This window comes from Mauremys reevesii, linkage group 10 (genome assembly GCF_016161935.1).
Source record: "Mauremys reevesii isolate NIE-2019 linkage group 10, ASM1616193v1, whole genome shotgun sequence".
Lineage (NCBI taxonomy): Eukaryota > Metazoa > Chordata > Testudines > Geoemydidae > Mauremys > Mauremys reevesii.
Window position 1 is genome coordinate 33,403,092 of NC_052632.1, and position 19,740 is coordinate 33,422,831.

General features: G+C 44.1%; 1 protein-coding gene across 2 annotated transcripts in view; it reads right to left on the reverse strand.

Moving 5' to 3' along the window:
• DAPK2 (death associated protein kinase 2) overlaps positions 1–19,740 on the reverse strand; it is an 88,559-nt gene that overhangs the window by 19,312 nt on the left and 49,507 nt on the right. For both annotated transcript variants that reach the window (XM_039492551.1, XM_039492550.1), the window contains exons 4-7: positions 7,455–7,593; positions 2,672–2,801; positions 1,402–1,450; positions 734–760 (exon numbers count right to left, since the gene is read on the reverse strand). In XM_039492551.1, the coding sequence (XP_039348485.1) occupies positions 734–760; positions 1,402–1,450; positions 2,672–2,801; positions 7,455–7,593 (345 nt within the window). The remainder of the gene's footprint in view (positions 1–733; positions 761–1,401; positions 1,451–2,671; positions 2,802–7,454; positions 7,594–19,740) is intronic.

The window sequence follows — 19,740 nt, forward strand, 5'->3', positions numbered from 1 at the left end:
TACCTAATGTGTCTCGGAGTGTATCCATGTACCCCAGGGCATAAAGGACTTCATAGCATCCCGACTATGGTGTCAGCTTACAGCCCTTTTATAGTGGGCGGGGTCTAAGCTCAGGGAACAATCTAAAAGCTTTCAGCATGGCCTGTGGGTGTGTTTAATTCTGCTCCACTTGCTTTGCCCACCAGAAAGAGATTCCTCTTTTAAGCCTCTCTAGCTTTGTTGGGCCCGATGCTGCAAAGCTTGCTAAAGCAAAATTCCCAACGAGGCCAATGGGAGCTCTGGGTAACGTCTGCAGCACGTAGCCCATTGAGCCCACCCAGGAGAACCCCAGGGCTAGAGAGGCTGAGATTTAAGTGGGATTTTCAAAAGTGCTCAGTGTTGACCTAACTCTGTTCCCACTGAAGCTGGTGGGTGTTTGACATCAATGGCAGCAGAGTTCAGCCAACACTTGGGAACCACGTTTGAAAATCCCACCCCCAAAAACATAAGAGGCACAGGAGCTTCGTTGAGGTATTTGCTGGTCATTGGTCCTATCGCCTCTCTTTTAGTTTTACTTAATTTTCTTTGCTTTCTCTATTTAAAAGGCCTCTGGATATCACTTGTCCATCAATTCCTTGCCCCATTCCTGCTGTGCAGCTCCTTCCCTAAGGGTCTGATGAGAAGAGCTACTTTTCACTAGCTTGCTACAACTTTTACAACTGTTCCATACAAGTGGATCGAATTCTGTACTTACAGTATGTAGGTGATGACTCCTATGCTCCTAGAAAACAAAAAGAGCAACTAATTGTAGGTTTAATACATGTGTGTGACATCAGCCAATTATAGCTGCTAGATTGGCAGATGAACCATGATATTAGCAGTCAGACAAAACCTAAGTAAAAGTCAGTGCTTCATAAAAAGGAATATGAATTTTGGATACAGACTCAAATGACATGATATCTAGGGTTTCTTTATATGGGTGTCTTAAGTCATGATGGGTTCACAGTGGCTAATTAGCTATGGTACATGTCAGAAGCATGGAGGAATATCTGCAAGGACGTTTTAGCCACTATGACCATTTTGGACAGGACAGCTTGGTATCAAAGCGTGCTCTATTCACAGCACTTTTATAAACAAAGCTATCCCAAGGCATTGCAGGGACAATGGTGCCTTTCAAGAGGCTCTCTCCAAACGGTGGCAGCTAGTGGCAAATTGTTAACTCCTGCTTTATATAATTAATTTTTTTTATTATTATGAGTAGAAGTTTACTATAAACAGCAGGTAAAAATTGAAGGAGTGAAAGAACAGCTCTTTACTGTATGTCAGCATTGTCTGATATGTAGAGAATGGATTTTACACAGAGCACCCTTAAGAAACTAGCAGTACAGCCCCTTGGAAGAAAAGTTAATGCTGAGAACTTACCACATATCTGCAGCTAGCCCAAGTGGTTCGTAGTTCACTATTTCTGGAGCTGTAAGAAGCATTTATTCAAACATCAGCAACAGATTGAGTAATTAATTTTAGCAGCATGAATTGTATGCATAGGTCAAGAATTACATTAGTCCTTGGTAAAAAGCAGCCCAGTAGTTATATGAGGTAATTTCTGTTTGAAGTTCTACAACGGTGTGTGCGAGTGACGGTAGGAATTTAAGCTCCCAAACGGAGAGCTAATTTAGAGTCAATGGAGAATGAAAAGGGATCAAAGAATAAAGGACAGAAAGATATTACAATCCACCTACAGTACTAATTATACCTCCAACAACAAATTATTTCATGTAACAGCATCCCTAAGCGGATGGATCTGAGCATTTTCTCCCAAATGATTTCAGAATGGCAATGAACGGATCCCATTCATGCCCAGTCTTAGTAATTGGCCAGTCAGGGACTGCTCTAGTGCAACTTGCCCAAGGTTTCTTTCCAGCCAACACACCATTCAGTACTATTGTTGTCAGCTGTTACTGTAGCTTCTGTAGAAGAAACACCTTCTGGATGAAAAATATCCATGTGGAGGACTGAACAAAGGAAGCGATAAATGGCAAAGTATCGAGGAGTGAAGAGGTGTCTCTAACAGGGCAGCCGGGATCAGTGTTTATTTAACAGCTTCATTTATTATCCGGAAGAGGAAGTAAATTAAACTGAATAGATCTCTGATTGGCAGGTGTAAAAACCAGTAAGGACCAAGAGATAATACAAGCAAACCTCAAGGTTAGAAACGTGATCAGGAAGTCACAACATGACAGTCGGCCTGAAGTAATGAAAGGAAAGGAGCTATAATCCAAAATAGGTTCAGTAGGAGGGAGTTATACTTAGAAAGCAGTAACATCAACAGAGACCTATATTACTCCATTTTACAGATGCAGAGTGGCTCTGACTTGCCACAGGGAGAGTAGCAGACCTGGGATTAGTACTAGGGGGTTCCTAAATTTCAACCCTGAATTTATTTCTCTAGCTCACGAATTTGACTGCACCCGGATCTCTTCAGCTCAACAGCTACAGTTTACAGAAGGCACGACTCGGCTGCTCCTCCAAGAAGATTCAAGCAAGCCCTCTAGATGCCGTGCACCCAAATGGGGTGGCAATTTTAGGGGACTGAAAAGGCGGAAGTGTTACTGGCTTCTCCCTGAATTCACGAAGGTGTTGCTGGCTTCTCCAGTGAAAAGCTGTAACACAAAGGACCTGCTTGAACACTCACCTACAAACTCTGGTGTCCCAAAAATATTCTTAAATTCAACTCCATCTTCTATTTTATGAGCGAGGCCAAAGTCAATGAGTTTTATGTGTGGAATGGGAATATTCTTGTCTAGAAGCATAATGTTTTCAGGCTAAAAATAATGAAACAGAGATTAGTTATAGTATTTGTTAGGAAGCTAACAGATCAGCCCAAGCAGTATCCCTCGAGTCACCTTTTCATACTTGTACATGTTTGCAATACTGCAGAACAGGTTAAAACCACAAACCTACTTCTGGCGATGCAGACTTCATTGTTTTGATAAATTGAACATATTTATGTAATGTGACATTGTCAAATCAGAACTTGACAGCAGCAAAATTAACACTCCTCAGTGTCTGAAGCCTCCTGCTCAAAAGCAATAATTCACTTCACTTATTGCCTTTATTCTTTTCTCTCACAAAAGCTGCAGCGTGTCCTGGTTCCTAATAAGTCAGAACCTTCCTTGTTCTCTTCACCAGTTGCTTTCTCTCTCTGCCTGCCTGTGTTTATTTTGTTAATTATAGCTGTTATGGCAGGATGAAGATAAAATATACCTGGTTTCCAGGGAAATGATGAGACACCAGAGTTATTCACATAACTGTAAATAATTGCATGGCTCAACTAGATGCGTTACGAGATATGTTATGAGACTGACATGCTGAACATGGTGGTACAACACAGAGGGTGAGCTTACCATTGCTTGGTCCCTTCCACAAGTGGGGTAGGTTCAGATCCTGGGATGAGGATCTGAATGGCCCTGAAATTGGAAGGGCCTGGGAATGGAGATTCTGGCCCACATCTAGTGACAAGCTATTCTAAGAACACATGGAGAATTTCTGACTGTTATGCAACCAAAAGCACCAGGCCAAACCCAATAGAATTGTGAAAAGAGAACCATTAGCAGTCCCTAAGCAGCAGGTTCGACTCCCTACTCTGTGCAATATCTATTCATTATTTGCTCCCACTAACTTTCTTAGCCCCTGTCATTCCCCCTATATTTTGTAGTTTTTAGAGCAGCATGGCTAGCACAATTCAGCTCTGATGAAAAGCTCCAATGCTATTAAATTTTCATTTTTTAATTATAGCCTGGAAGCAACAGTCAGAGAGTTTGATTCCCTGCTGGCAGCTGCCTGACCATTTCAGAACTAATTCTCGTGTGCAAGGAGCTACTGCTAACACACACTTTCATTCTGCATTACACTTGCAGACAGGCTACATGAATAATTTATTTTCACAGCCATTGGACTAAGATGATTTTAGCTCCAGGCTAACTATGCTGGTTTTCTTCTGAAGATTCAGTGCATACAGCTGCCAGCAGTGTATGCTGCTGACATGTGATGCAGGCCCATTTAGAACAGACTTGTGCTAGAGGTAGCACAGTATGAAACAAGAAGTTATTCAACAGTCATCTCTATTCATCGTCTCTGCATCTTGGTGCAGATTCTCACCTGATGTAAACAGGTACAGTTCTGCTGCAATTAATGGCACTGTGCCAATTTACACCAGAGAGAGCTGATCCCTGGTGTTCTCAGGCCTGCATCTGGATTTCAGCAAGTGACAAGGTGCGGACTATACCAGCTGGAAGTAGGTCATGAGAACAGACCAGCAGGAAAGGGGGAGCAATAGGAAAAGTGGTTGCCTGGCTAATATCATAGGAATAAAACACTTCGCTCTAGTCACATACTGGATACATGTACGTCTGCCTTGTTCACAGTATAATTAACGTTTTCATTATGTCACATTCCCCACCCACCATCTCATCCTCTTTACTGCTGCAAAACATCCCCCAGTATGTCCTGCTACTCCACTGATTTCAGCAGAACATTAGCAGAGGCATGACAGTGCGATTATTATTGATATTGCACCCAGCAGGGTCTAGTTTTATTGTGGGTCTTTGTACAGTGCCAAGCATATCATCAGTGCTTGTAAGGAATTAGCAAGAAATGGTTATATAGTTAAGCTTCCTTTCCCCCCAGAATCTCTGTGGGGAGTCCTAGGGTTTATGGGCCACTTGGGAGAAAGGAATTTTCAGTTGTTATAATGGCTATAAAATATTTTAAATGTGATTTCCCTCTTTTATATCCCCCTCCCTCCTTTGGTGTATTGTCCATCTCCAGCTGTTCAATGACATTGTGTTCTGAGTTTTGTTTGTTTGTTTGGCTTCAGCAGCCTTTGTTTTTGCAGACACTTCCACAGTCAAATCTTGGCAAAGCAACTAAACAACCCCCGCCCCCAAAACAACAACAACAACCACCACCACCACCAAACAAAAAACACCTTTCCAAATTAGTTCCCATTATATGTTCCCCAGCCACCTTTTTTTTTAAATGGCAAGATTGATAAGAGTGACAAGATAATTATGGATCTCCATTTCCCTAGTTGGATTATTGCTTAAAAATATATGCCTGGCTAAACGCTGCAGAAGCTCTAAAAATAGTCCTATAAAAGCCAGATGAGTGATATCTTGAATCTTGCTTTAAATGGCTTGTCGGTGATTTATTTTTTGTATTTATGAAATGGTGTCTGTTCAGCCCCACATGCACTTTTCTTTTTTGCTCTTTTTCCAACATTATTGACCACTGAACTTTATTGACATGGGACATGTGGATTTCAGTAGCCAGAACTCACCCTGGGAAAAGTTTAATTCATGTTCACATAATTATATTCCATCACTGAATGTTAGCATATTTTTCAAATGTAAACCTTTGTTCATGGGCTATATGGCTTCAGGGTAACCTCAACACACTCACACCCATTAACAAACAAACATATGGACAGAAGTTTGATGAAGTGTATTGAATTGTTGGGATATATGCAATTGCAACAAGAAGAATATATATTTAAGAAAAGAACTTGGGCATATATCTGTCCATGTAATACTCATCACTGCAGTAACTAGGCATCACACAATTCTAGATTCAAAATAATGACAAACAACATGTGATCTACTCTAGGCGCCCCCCCCCCTTTTAAAGTTCCTCATATCTCCTCAAACTCTGTCTTTCCTCTACCTTCCACCTTGCTCTGAGGAGGGACGGAGCCATGTTTTGTACATAATCCTGAAAATGGCAACGTTTGTGAAGCGAGTTCCATAGCTGCAGGCCTGCTGCTGAGAATGCTCGGTCTCCCAGCCTTGAGTTTCATCCTTGTGGGTGACAGAATCCTAGTTCAAGAGGCACATCATTGTCTAGGCAGATCACAGTCATGGACAGAGACAGAGTTTCTCAGGAAGTTTGGGTCAGTTCCATGAAAGGCTTTGAAGATAAGGACTGAAACTTTAAATTCACCTGATAGTACATGGGGAACATTGGGGTGATGTGCTCTCAGTGACCTGGATGACTAAGCAGGTCAGCAGCCATATTCTGAACCAACTGATACCAGTGATTCTCAACCGGAGGTCTTCCAGGGGGTACATCAACTCTTCTAGGTATTTGCCTAGTTTTACAACAAGCTATATAAAAAGCACTAGCGAAGTCAGTACAAACTAAAATTTCATACAGACAATGACTTGTTTATACTGATCTATATACTTTGTGCTGAAATGTAAGTACAATATTTATATTCCAACTGGTTTATTTTATAGTTATATGATAAAAATCAGTAAGTAAACAATTTTTCAGTACTAGTGTGCGGTGACACTTCTGTATTTTTATGTCTCATTTTGTAAGCAAGTAGTTTTTAAGTGAGGTGAAGCTTGGGGGTATGCAAGACAAATCAGACTCCTGAAAGGGGTACAGTAGTCTGGAAAGGCTGAGAGCCACTGAACTAATCTACCTCTTGTTTCCTGGTCAAACATACATTGCTGAAGCTGTTTGAACTCTGTAGTTTCAGAATAACGTTCCTCATAGAATTCTAAACACAATCACTGTTTTAGTCTGTGCTATGTTTGGTAAAGAAATGAACTGGACAGGACTGGAAGCAGCATGTAGCACTCACAACACACATACTATAACTTCAACCCAGATTGAGTGGGTCTCTACATAGAAAATTCTTGCCAGAAGTGGGAATATGAATTAGAGTCTAATATTTACAAGGCAAAGGCTATACTGACTGTTATTAATGTTTAAAAGTACACTTAGACTAATTTGCTCTGATGGAGTTAGCGATTTCAAAGGAAAATTACTTAGAAAAGGACTCATGATGGTGACTAGTTTGTGAGCTCTCCGGGGCAGGTACTGTACATCTTCCTATATGTTTGTAAAAGCATCCACCACATAGTGGGTGCTATTATAGAAACAGTAAATAATAGTAGCGTTAATTAAAATATCTGACCTGCACAAGATGAAGGTTTCATTGATTTCTCATTCTCATCATTAAAAGAAATACAAGGCTGGACATTAGGAAAAACTTCCTAACAGTTAGGGTAGTTAAGCACTGGAATAAATTCCCCAGGGAGGTTGTAGAATCTCCATCATTGGAGACTTTTAAGAGCAGGTTAGACAAACACCTGTCAGGGATCATCTAGATAATTCTTAGTCCTGCCATGAGTGCAGGGGACTGGACTACATGACCTCTTAAGGTCCCTTGCAGTCCTAGGATTGTATGATTCTAAAATCTTGCGAAATACCATTTCTGCTTACCACTGAGTGCTGTCATGTCCATCCAGCACAGCTGGCCTCAGTCCAAAAAGCTAAGCATTCTACTCTTCCACCTTCTCTATTATCAAAACATATTTTATATACCATCGCATTTAAATGTATCACATATGCTGCATTATAGAATATATGCTATAATTATTTCTTTTAACTAGATCAACGTTTTTTACCTTTAAATCAAAATGAGCAATTTTCTTGGCATGGAGGTAGTTAACACCATCTAAAATCTCCTTAATGAATCTGGTTGCTTCCTCCTCACTCAGAGACTCTTTCTGTGCCAGGAAGTCAAAAAGTTCTCCTCCAGACACTCTGCAAGACATACAGGGAAGCCTTGGGTTAGCTACAGCAGGGTAAGGCACACACACATCAATATACGTGTAGTTAAAATGGCAAACAAACAAAATGTCACCCCTTCAGACCAAACCTACTCTGAAGTGTGAGTCAGGAGATCTGGGTTCTAGTCCCAGTTCTGCTACAGGACTTCCTCTGGGATACTGAACACATCACAACTTCTTTATGCTCCAGCTTCCCCTACTGTAAACTAGGTGTTGAGAGGCTTAATTCATTAACATTTGTAAAGCACTTTGAGTCTCACTTAAAGAGTCCTATAAAATGCACAGCATTATTAATATATAAACACATATATGTACATATATACACTACAGCCCTGTTAACAAGTTACTTTTTTACTGTCCACTTTAATAGGGATGGAGGAAATAGAACAAACTGTAATATTGTTGTCCTGATGAAAAATGTTTTCCTTATCTTTCACCATCAGTGGTATGACGCAATGAGATCTGCCAACTGAATCTGCTTCCTTTCCCAGGACATGGATAAAGGACCTATTAGTGCTCTTATGAGAATGCTTGTCTGATATGTAACTGACAGAGAAACTTTTATTTTGTGCCAGATTTTAAATAAGCAAATTAACTAAGCCTGGAAGGTACCTTAAGCCGTTTCCCCTAAACAAGGAAATGTGAAAATAATAATCTAGTTATGACCTTTCAGACCAATAGTAAAAAAATACTTATCCCAGACAAGAATTCTGCGGCCATTTTTGTTTTTCTTATATTATAAGCCTCGGGACTGTTTTCTATATTGCAACATGGCAGAAGATCAAGATAATGACTTAGCCAACATCTCTAGTGCTATTATTTTACAGGGCTGATATTTATGCTACTATCTTCCTCTTTCAGCTTATCATTTGTAGTACAAATACCGAGTGCCTTTGGGCCCGCCTGATCCTGTCGTTACTCACTCAAGGATTCCTACTGAGGACTCAGCACCGAGCAAAGATTTCAGGATCCAGCAGTTACTATGGAAAATAAGCCACTGGCATCACTGATCAGACAACATATCACTAAAAGAACTAAGGGCTGGAGGCTTCAGATGCTTGAAGCTAAATAGTCCTGGAGCAGCAGCACAGAAGTAGCTTGATTGCAATATGATTTTTATAGCTGTTCATGCCTATTGCTGATTTGTTTAGCAGCAGGGTCACATGCAATCACTTGTCTGAGTTCAGGTTCCTGGGCAGTAGTTTTTGTGAGGTGACTATGACTCCCATTCTGCCCTCTTCCAAATGAGTGAATGAACTTCTGGGCACAGCTACAAAAGCTGCCCCAGAAAGTCAAATGCAAACAAGAACTCTATGGAAGCACTGTTAAAATACACAACAGAGAACTGGGCGTGAGCTCATTTCTTAGCCTGTGCGGTTGCTGTGGGCAATGAAGTGTACTCAGCTCTTCCACAGCCAATGACCAGAGCCATCCCTTGGGTACAGCGAATCAGGGCGACCACCCTGGGCCCTGTGCTTTGGGGAGCCCTGTGGATGGGGAGGTGAGGCAGGCAGGGCAGTGGGGTGAGAAGGTGAGCGAGGAGGTGAGTGGCAGCAGGCAGGGAGGGCGAGGAGGAGCCTCCTCTACCAGGACCTCCTCCTCCCCCCAGTGCCTCCTGCCCGCCAGCAGGCCCCACCAATCAGCACCTCCCCTTCCCTCCCAGCACTTACCACCTGCTGCGGATCAGATGTTTCGCGGCATCAGGAGGCGCTCGGGGTGAGAAGCAAGGGCGCAGCATGCTCGGGGGAAGGGGCGGAGCTGGGCAGGAAGAGGCGGGGCGGGGGCAGGACGTGAAAAGGCAGGGCCGGGATGGGACCTTGGGGTGTGGAGTGGGGGTGTGGGCTGGGCAGAGCTGGGGTGGGGAGCACCACCCTGCAGATAGGCGCTGAGTTTCTAATGTCCCAGGCCCTGCACCCTCCTAGGGATGGCCCTGCCAATGACTTACAAGTGTTAACTGACGCTGAGCAAGGATGATTATCAGTTGTATTTCAGAGCTTCCTCATAGTCAGAATTATAGGCAGTAGGAGGAAGGACATGGCACATATTGATTTGGGAAGGAGTCGCTCAATACTTTTGCTTTTATGACTAAATGGCTGGCAAACAAAACTTAACTTCACATGACCCAGGAGTCTGATACAACTATTGTTTCAAGAGCTGCATTTGCGCCTCCTTCCTACTAGTTTCAATCTCCTCACCATACAGTCTTTTCTCATTTGATCTTCCGTCTTCATTTTAGGCGACGTTTAACAAAGACATCCTAAGCACTGACACCATGCCAGGTAGGTTCTATAACAGACAGTTTTCCTTCTACATTGAACATTTAAGGAGCAAGGGAATGTTGGCAAGTGGTAGCAGATTTTAGGGCCTCATAGATCAGTTCAGAGGTGCTTGGAATGTGCGTAGATGGTGGGAGGAGAAAGCAATGTCAGATATTTTCTTGGAGCAATTTGTCTGTTTACCAAGTGTCCACAAGTCCCATTTCCTTGAACAGAGACAAACCGCGCACAGGCAATGCCGTTTTGCAGGCACCGCTGCTCTGTCACCAGGAAGCAGCGATTTTGGGCCTTTGTCATGAACTCTTCTGGAATTTTACAGTTTGAACACACATTCTTCCTATGGGCTTTTCTTCCATGAAACCCGCCAGCCCACTCACCAAGGACGACTTGGCCTGGAAAAGTGAGCGTGGGCATCAGTCCACCTTTGGTGCAGCTGCTTTGTAACAGGGTGCCCTCACCTCTTGTGAGTGCCCCCTTTTCATTATAATTCACACTGACCTTGGTTCAGGCTGGCAGGACCCCTATAGACTGTGGAGAGAAAATTTCTGAGATAGAGCATACAAAGGCAAAACAAACATGTAAATGGAAGATTTGTGAGGTAGTGAAACTAAAACCCCTCACAGAGCTAGTTCAACATAAAAAAACACCACAGAAATATAGCATCCTCTAAGAAGCAAAGAATCATTATAAACAGTAATGATTTAATCTCCAACACCCTGGTAGGGTAGGAAAGAACTGTTCCCACATTACAGAGAGTTTAAGTAACTTGTCCAAGGTGACTTGGTAAGTCAGTTGCACAGGTGTCACTAGAATCCAAGTCCTCAGACTAAAAGACCTGTGTTTTAACCATTTGGTCCATGTTTCTCTAAGGAAAGAACTGTAACTTGAACCCAAATATTGCCACAAGGGGGAAAATACCTTTGTTAGTTCAGTAAGAGATATATCACCTAACTTGTAGCTCAAAGAGACAAAATGGCAGAAGAACCTACTCCTCCTCAGCTGCACCTGATTTCCCAAACATTTCTGAAAACAGTGCCTTTAGACAGCCACAGGTGAACCCACAGCAAAATGCTCTCAACACTCTTACTCTTTTGTACCACAACACCTAGATATACATTACAACATCTGGATATCTGTATGATTGTATTTTTTGAACTGGTGGCACACACAACAGACTGTGGGTTTCCGGGCTGCCCTAAGAACCCTAGCCAAGAAGAACATCTCCAGTCTTTCCCTCCACTCCCACATTTGGCAGCTGGCACCTTATCCTGGTTGTGAAGTATGAGGCTATTCCAGCAAAAGCTAGTAAGAAGGGAGTGATGCTATCCTCTTATCCCTTGGAAACAGCTGATCACTTTGTTGTATGTACACAGACTTCAACACCCACCACAAACACAGATTGTTGCTTCAGGGCTGAGAGCTGGCAGGACCCAAGAGGCCAAGAATGGAGGAAACAGAACAAAGAGCTGCAGCCCTAGGGTGACCCCCAGGTGCAAGGGCAAGTTGTGGAACTGCTGAGCTGCACGTAGAAAGTATCAGCTGCCGACTTAGCAGAGTTCTTCCTGTCCCCTTGTCATTGATGGAACCTAGTCTGCAGAGGAGGAACGGCAGAGCAAGTTTTTGTTGGGGATAGGTTCACCTCTCTCCCCAGGGTACTGGAAATCCTCCTGTAAATACCCTATGAATAAATCAAGTAGGGGGCTGGGGTGTGGTGGAATTGGGTGAGGTCCGAGGTGGAACAAGGGGAGCTACTGAGACTGGGTGGGGACAGCTGGCTACAGGCTGGGAATGGGCATCCAGGAAGTTCATACTGACATTCCTATAGCAGTTCCTCAGCAGCTGGTACCTTGTGTTCCCCTCCCTACTGCCCTGTGCACTGAAGCCCCCTGCCCATGTGCTAGTGCACTGTTCCTCACCCCATCCCAATGGCCTCTCTAGCCCCTCCTCTGCGTCCCGCTCTCCCCTCCAGCCCCAGTGCACGCACGCGGGGCGGAAACATAGCCAGGTCTTCCCTCCATGAGATATTGTGTGGATGGAAAATATTGTGGGGGCAGAAACATACATCAGACCCCCCCCAACATTTTCATAGGAGAGGGGAGGAGCTAGCCCCCTCCCCCAACTTTTGTCCCCCCTGCCACAATCAAGGATATTGAGTCAGCCTTCAGCCTTTGAAGCTAAAGACCCACAGTCCCTGCCCTGACAAGCTTATAATTTAGGTAAATTTGGGTCATTGTGTCTCAGTGAAAATAAAGCTGAAAATAAATTAGACAGATTACACTATTTTCCAAATACTCAATAATTACTCTTAAAGGGGAAAAGGTGTTTGATGAGCCCCTAGCCTGGCACCTACAGTCTTACAGTGCCCCCAACAATGTGTTATTTCAGAGGCTGATGGGTAGGTGGGGGAATGGCCAACTTCATTCCTTTTTAATTTTTGTTGCAGTCAATCACACAGCTCAGAGATGGGAATGATACTAACTTGTCCCCTTGTGCACAGCTGCTCTCTACTGCCATGGATCCGAGACACAGGAAGCCTTTCTCTCCCTCCATGACTTCAATCCAGGACCTTGCACAGCAGGTGAAATTCACTCCAGGGCAAAGGGCCATCACAAGGCCTATGCAATGAGCCTTAAGTAGTGTTCTTTGTGCTAGCCCTCTGCACGTGGTGAATTTCACCCAGCAGCCTCTACCTGTTACAAGAGCTACTTCCACTCATATCATCCTTATGGGTCTGACGTGCATGCACATGCAATTCTTCCACGCTCTGCTTTCCCCTGCTTATCATTTATCAATTTCCCTAGATCAGGAGCGTGGCCAGACACTCATTACAGTTCCCCATTTCCCTGTGGGATAAGGACTCTGCTTCCTCAAAGTGGCACCTTTTAGAATAGATTTAAGGGGCTGGCATTTGACATACTCCCTTGTTGCTCTATTGAACTCTCATGATTCTGAGGGCTTGTCTACACACACACCCCCGCTCTGAAATAACTACATCTGTTTTACCAACTTGAGTTACGCTGAAATAAGAGGGGCTACTCATAGACTTGCACCCAAATAACTAAAGGTCTGAACTCAAACTGATTTAGTTATTATGGAGCTAGTATGTGTGTAGACAAGCCCAGATGCTTTGAGCATCTCCCACCCTGTTGTAAAAAAAACAATTATTTTGGGAGTGGGGGATTTCTTTTGGCTCAGTAATAGACAATAAACAGTTGCAAAATTTTCTTGAAAATGACACTGCAACAAGCAAATTGATGGCAAATCTCTTAAATGTGGGGAGAAACAGACATGCTGTTCTGTACTCAACTCCAACAAAGGCAGCACAGCATGGACTTTTCTATGGATCTTTAAGTTGTGATGATTGGCTTGTTCTGAGTCAATGTCATACCAGTTACAGCACATCAGAGTGGCTGACAAACAGTACTGAGATGGAACAGACACTCTTGGAAGCCACTAAAATCAGCAGCATGTGACCACTTAATGCTGCTAGTTGCCAGCTTCAGCCTGTGGAGAATTTCACACCATTATGCGGTGAGCTGTTTGCACAGCTACAGGATGTATCTGAAAAAGGTCGCAGTGACACATTTAGGGGATGATTTTCAATAGTACCCAACACTTCCATACATTTGGTCAGTCAAATTGCTTGATCAGCTACTTATTCTAATATCCTCCCCGCTGCTTTGTGCAATGGGACCATCCTGGACAACACTGTCGCTCCTGTATGGACATAGCTGTGTTGTGTGTCTGTCTATGCTTCCTCAATAGAACTGTAAGAACAGTGCTGTGCTCTGCTGGGATGTCATTGGCAGGCCTCCTACCAAACCTCAGCCTATGCCCACCTCCACAGCAAGCTGCAGTGACACAGGGAGAGAGAGTTACTGCTGCTTAGGTCATTTTGCATTATGTGTTACATTGCCCAGACTGGGATGGGGCGGGGGAGGCAGACATGCTGTGCTGAGTAGTGAATGCCCAAGTCCTCCCCATTGCTACAAAAACTGAGCTCCCGTGGTGTGGCTGTGGAAGGACATTTCTCCTCTACATGGTCTTCCTCACCTCTCTCCCTACCCTGCTTTGTGCTATACAAAGGGAAGGAAATCCCTGATGTTGATATTTATTTGCATGTCTGTGGTGCTCATTTTGAGATTACTACCAGCTTCACAAACCAAACCACCCACCTACCCAGCCCAAGTATATAATCCAAACAACTTAATCATTCCTGGAGCACTGTAAAATTACCTGGCACCTCACACACACACAGCGTAAGACAAGTTCCTAACCCTGCAGAGTTTACAATCTAAGGCCAGGAAGCCGAAGCATTTCCGTTTCAAATTGTCACATATACAGTGACAATGGCACTGGGAAGCAGAAATTAATGTGAGCAGAAGAATGTGTGTTATAGAACGGCATGCAGTACCACCCAATCTACCTACAAAAGGGGGCTATATCAACTATTTGGGCTCATTTTCCATTGGTGTAGGAAGGGCAATGCAGTGTTAGAAATAGCTGGCTGGACCCCTCTGTCATTTTGCATCCAGAGATGTTGCCTTGGGAAAAGTATTTCTAGATCAATGGGTAAAGCACCACTAGGAGGACCAGATTGCAAGTGTGAAAAAATTGGGACACTTTTTTTTGGTGGTGGTGGTGGCACAGTTGCATATATAAGATAAATCCCCTAATATTGGGAAGGTCCTAAGTGCCACTGAATCAGAAGATGTACAGCTAATTTATTGGTTACTGTTGGAACTAGGAATTTTGATACTGTCCTGGCAATGAATAAACTCCCATGAGAGGGATTTTTGCACTCCTTTATTGTCAGCAGTATTAACCTTACATCGAGGGATTGCTGATGACATGATGATTAACCTTACACATAAAGGCAACTCCCTGAATGCAAACTCACAGTTCCAAATCATGCCACATGAAGGCTTCCTACTCAAGGCTTTGCTAACAGGATTCCCAAGCGCACCACCAGCTTGCCGCTGCTATACATTGGTAAAGCATACAAACACACAAGTAAAAGTCTGTGGTTATCCAAGCCAAGAAGCAGGTGAAGAAGTCAAATTGTTTTCAGTCCTTTTAAACAGCACAAATTGGTTTGCATTAAAAAGCAAAATCTGAAGCCAGATGATGCTTAGCCTTGTTTTGCAAACCATTCTTTCCTTTCAGGTCACACACTAGATGAAGAGCACGTTTTACACAATCTGTGCAATTGGCTCTTGGGGGAGGAGGGTTTTTTGTGTGAGGAAGCTGCAGAACCCCAAGGATCCACATTTCCCCTCAGCTATTCTGGATATTATCCTTCTGGATAAGGACAGAAACAACCACTACCTCTTTTGCCCATTACCTTCATCCTCACCTGTACCCCTAATCAGACACAGGAGTTTCCCTCCCATTCATTGGCCAGAGACACTCTCTCTGCAGCACTTCCAGCTCCTGCTGACTCGAGAGAAAGTACATGTCACACTCAGGTCTACCACATGGTGGGGCAGAGCACCACAAAAGGCTAATTAAATAGAGCTCATTGGCAGTTTTCCATTGAAAATGCAATTTCTGCAAAATCAAATTTTTTCATGGAAAAATCTAAACAAAATATTTTGTTTTGGGTCAGTTCGACATCAAATTGGTGTTTGCTGGAGTGTTGCAATGAATCATGGGCGCTTTAGTGCAGGCACGTTATGCCCTACATTCTCCTCTATTGGCCAGGCTCTCTGATGGGACTACAGTTCCTAAGAGGCACTGTAGTCTCTCCTCTAATTGAATCATCACAGTGCATCATGGGAAACCAGCTTTACTTATTAATAGGATTTCACAGCAATTCTATTGTCCTTGATTCTTCATCAGGTTAAACTTCAGATACATTGCAGCAGTTCACCCAAGGGTTTGACTCCAAAGCCAACATGCATGTAACCTACTGGAGGCGATGCAGAATTGGATCCTAAAATAGTTAAGGCATCTAATTTTCTCCTTGAAGATAAGGACAGACATCTTGAACTTGACTCAATATTCTTTGAGAAGTGTCAATATAGAACAGAGGACAATTTTGAGGTTCTTGTGATTGTCTGAGTTGCTGAGGAGACATGCTGCAGCGTTCTGTACTTGTTGGAGTTTCCTAATCGCTGATGGCTTCATGCCCAGATATATCGCATTGCTGTAATCCAGCCAAGAAGTGACGAAGGCATGAATAACTGAGGCTAGGTTGTCATTCTCCAGGATGGGACAGAGGCTCTTAGCCAACTAGAGATGGTATTAAGTGTTACTCTCAGATGCTGCTATGAAAGAGTTTAGCTTCAGCAAGGAATCCAGGCACACTCAAACTATGAACTGAATTGACCAATTGTGGGTGTGAACCTTCAGCCAAAGTTGACTGCATTGTAGCTGCAAACTCTTCAAAATGCTTTCATATGCCCACCTCTGTCTTGTTGTGGCTCAGCTTCAACCAGAGGTTCTTCATCAATGAGCTGATCTCATCCAAAGCACAGGGCTATCTTGGTGGTACTGGTGTGGTCATACATGGTGAAAGATAAGGAGCTATATGCTATCTGCATACTGTCGGCTCTGGAGTGCATATCATCTGATCAGTTCATTTAAGGGATGCATGCAAGCAGGATCTGTTGTAATGACTGGGCCTACTCATTTGCCCTAATTGTGAGTTCTGCTGTAAGAAGTGAGTGAACATTTAGTAAATGTCACAATGACTTATAACAATACATTTTGATGGGGAAAAGTACAAAAAGGAGTCAAAAACTTACTTAGTCTATAAAAGTGGGGGCTAGATGGTAACCCTTTCCCCAATCAGCCTAGGTTTTTTCCTCTCAGCCCCAGCCCTCTCCAAGGGCTGGCTGTAACCCTTTCAGGGCCGGAGCGGGTGACCACCCCGCTACACCCCCGCAACATTTCCTGGGACCCTGAATCTTTGTTCTAATCCTGAGAGATGTTCTGACCACTCCAGGCCAGAGAGAGGGAGCCAAATGACCACTGCTCCAGCTAATTCCTGAATACCGCCTGGGACTGACTGTATGACAACAAAGCAAAATAAAAGAACCACTGCAGCAAGTCTCAGAAACCAGGTTAAATGACTTGGGCTTGAGGGGGTCATGCTACAGAGCTAAAATTATTAGTGTGGATGTTTGGGCTTGGGCTACAGCCCAGGCTTGGAGATCCACCCCCTCACTGGTTTCAAAGCCCAGGCTCCAGAACTGCTACACTGCTTTTTTAGCCTTGTAGTACAAACCCTGAGAGCCTGCGTCAGTTGACCTGGGCTTTGAAACTCACTGCTATGAAGTCATAGACTTTAAAGGTCAGAAAGGAGCATCGTGGTCATCTAGTCTGACCTCCTGCATACTGCAGGCCACAGAACCTCACCTGCCCACTCCTGCAATAGACCCCTAACCTCTGGCTGAGTTACTGACAGCCTCAAATCATGATCCACCTTTTACGCTAGTTTAAACCTGCAAGTGCAGAGGATGGTGAACCCTTCCCCCACCAGGGTCTCTGCCAAACCAGGCCCAGGGCAAAATTCCTTACTGATCCCAAATATGGCGGTCAGTTAGACCTTGAGTATGTGGGCAGGACCCACCAGCCAGAGACCTGGGAAATAATTCTCTGTAGTATCTCAAAGCCCATCCCATCTTGTGTCCTGTCTCAGGCCGTGGGGGATTTTTGCTACAGGCAGTAGCCAATGGGCTATTTTTGCAATACCCTTTAGTTCCCCATCCCTGGCTCTCCCCTCCAATGGGTTCTTTTCCTTCCTCAATTTATTTCTTCTCTTTCCTATCCTTCTCTGTCTTCCTTTTTCAAATCTAGCTTAGCTGGCCAAGACTGCACATTTTGCAACATTACTGCAAGCCCGTGACCAAAAAGGTAGCTAGAACTAATGCCCTACACAGTCCAATACCGTACAAGTTTGCCAGGTCTTGAAGTGCACAATAAGACCAGGTGCTGTGTCTGTGTTTCTCCAGCAGCAAGCTTGCAAGTGAGAGTTAACATCAGACACAGAAGCTGCATTTTCTGTCTTTGTTGTTCTTTTTTCCCCCCTTTTGTGTGTGTTTGTCTTATTTTGCCTTCTAGGAAACTGGACTGGACTTTAACAGCAGCAACAACAGCTCCAGCCCATCTCAATTACCTTCTTTTTTCCCTCACAAAAGGACAGTTACCACCATCTTAAACACCACTGTCAGACAAGGGTTTTTCCCCTCTAAAGATTCTCTACAGCTAACGGAAAAAGGACCATGGGGTAGTGTTAAATGAAATCATTCTTTAACACAGTGGTTCTTAACCTTTTCTGCAGCCTGCACCCCTTGGGTTATCAAAATGCATTCTCGCACCCCTTATCAAAAATCAAAATATGTTCTCACACCCCTTATTAAAAATTGTTGAAGTAGGCCAGTTCTTTAAACCTAGATATATTTTTTGTTTGTATATTACAGTAATCGTTAAGAAATGTATAATGTTAATAAATACATAGGTTTGATGAAACAAAGTAGTTGTACTTACGTGCCTGTGCTTAATTTGTGTTTTCAATGATTTACCTTCTAAAAAAACTGGCATGTCTCGCACCCACAGAAAGCGCATCTCACACCCCCACGGGGTGTGTGCACCCCAGGTTAAGAATCACTGCTTTAATGCTTTACATTTCAAATGCTTTTTTTTTTCTGTATCTTTAATAAAAGGTTAAAAATAATTTGTAATAATGTTTTTGCCACGGTACTAATCAGGGTGAGGTCTCTGTGTACGAAACCCTGAATCTTATTTAAAACTGTTTAATGTCAGACAATACCAGGATCATGTTAACATTTTTGACTATTTGGGCCCCTTTATTCCATCTAAATTAATACAACAGATCCTTGCTTTACCCCGATCCATTGGGTTCCTTATAACCTTTGAGATTATTTGTTTATTAGACAATTGTGCTTTAAGAAGCCTTTGAAGGAGTCATCTAATTCAAAAAAGCCAGATAAGGCAAGTGAGACAGTGTACAGTGCTACCTGGGGCACTACAACAGGCTCAACCTAATCAAACCAGTCAGCAATGGGCTAAAAACAAACACAGTAGCAAGTGTGCACTGCTGACCAGGCAGGGATTCTATTACTACTGTGTAACTCCTCAATAAGGGATGGGCTAACAGGTTTGGAGAACATTACAAACTGGTCCAAACTTCTGCCTGTCTCCCTAACAGTTCTGACAGGTTTGGAACATGAGCCTTCCTCCATGCTTCAACTCCGACCATACCCACAAATAACTTCCTCCCTCCTTCCCCGCCCCCAACTCTCCAACCAGGGGCGGCTCTAGGCACCAGCAAAACAAGCTGGTGCCTAGGGCGGCAACATCTAGGGGGCGTCCCCTGCGGCCGCGGGGGGCAGCGGGCTGGGCCAGCGGTCCTGCCGCAGTCATGCCTGCGGGAGGTCCACCGGAGACGACTGGACCTGCCGCAGGCATGACTGCGGAGGGGGCGCTCGTCCTGCGGCTCGGCTGGACCTCCCGCAGGCATGACTGCGGCAGCTCAAGCGGAGCCGCCGGACCGAGGTCCAGCCGAGCCACGCGGGACCAGCGGTCCCTCTGCAGTCATGCCCGCGGGAGGTCCGCTGCTCCCGCGGCTCCGGGGCGCCTCCCGCGCATGACTGCTTGGGGCGGCCAAAAAGCTAGAGCCGCCCCTGTCTCCAACCAAGGGAGACACAGACACATTTGTCTATAATCAGATTCCCATCACCTGCTCACCCATTTTCAACTGCATGAGTGAAAAGAGCAAAGGCAGAGCTGGTGCTAGGGAGGCGAGAACGGTGCTGGGCGATGCGTAGTGCTCCAGAGCCGTCAGAGCTCTAGGCCTCGGGGCACCAGCTGTAAACTAA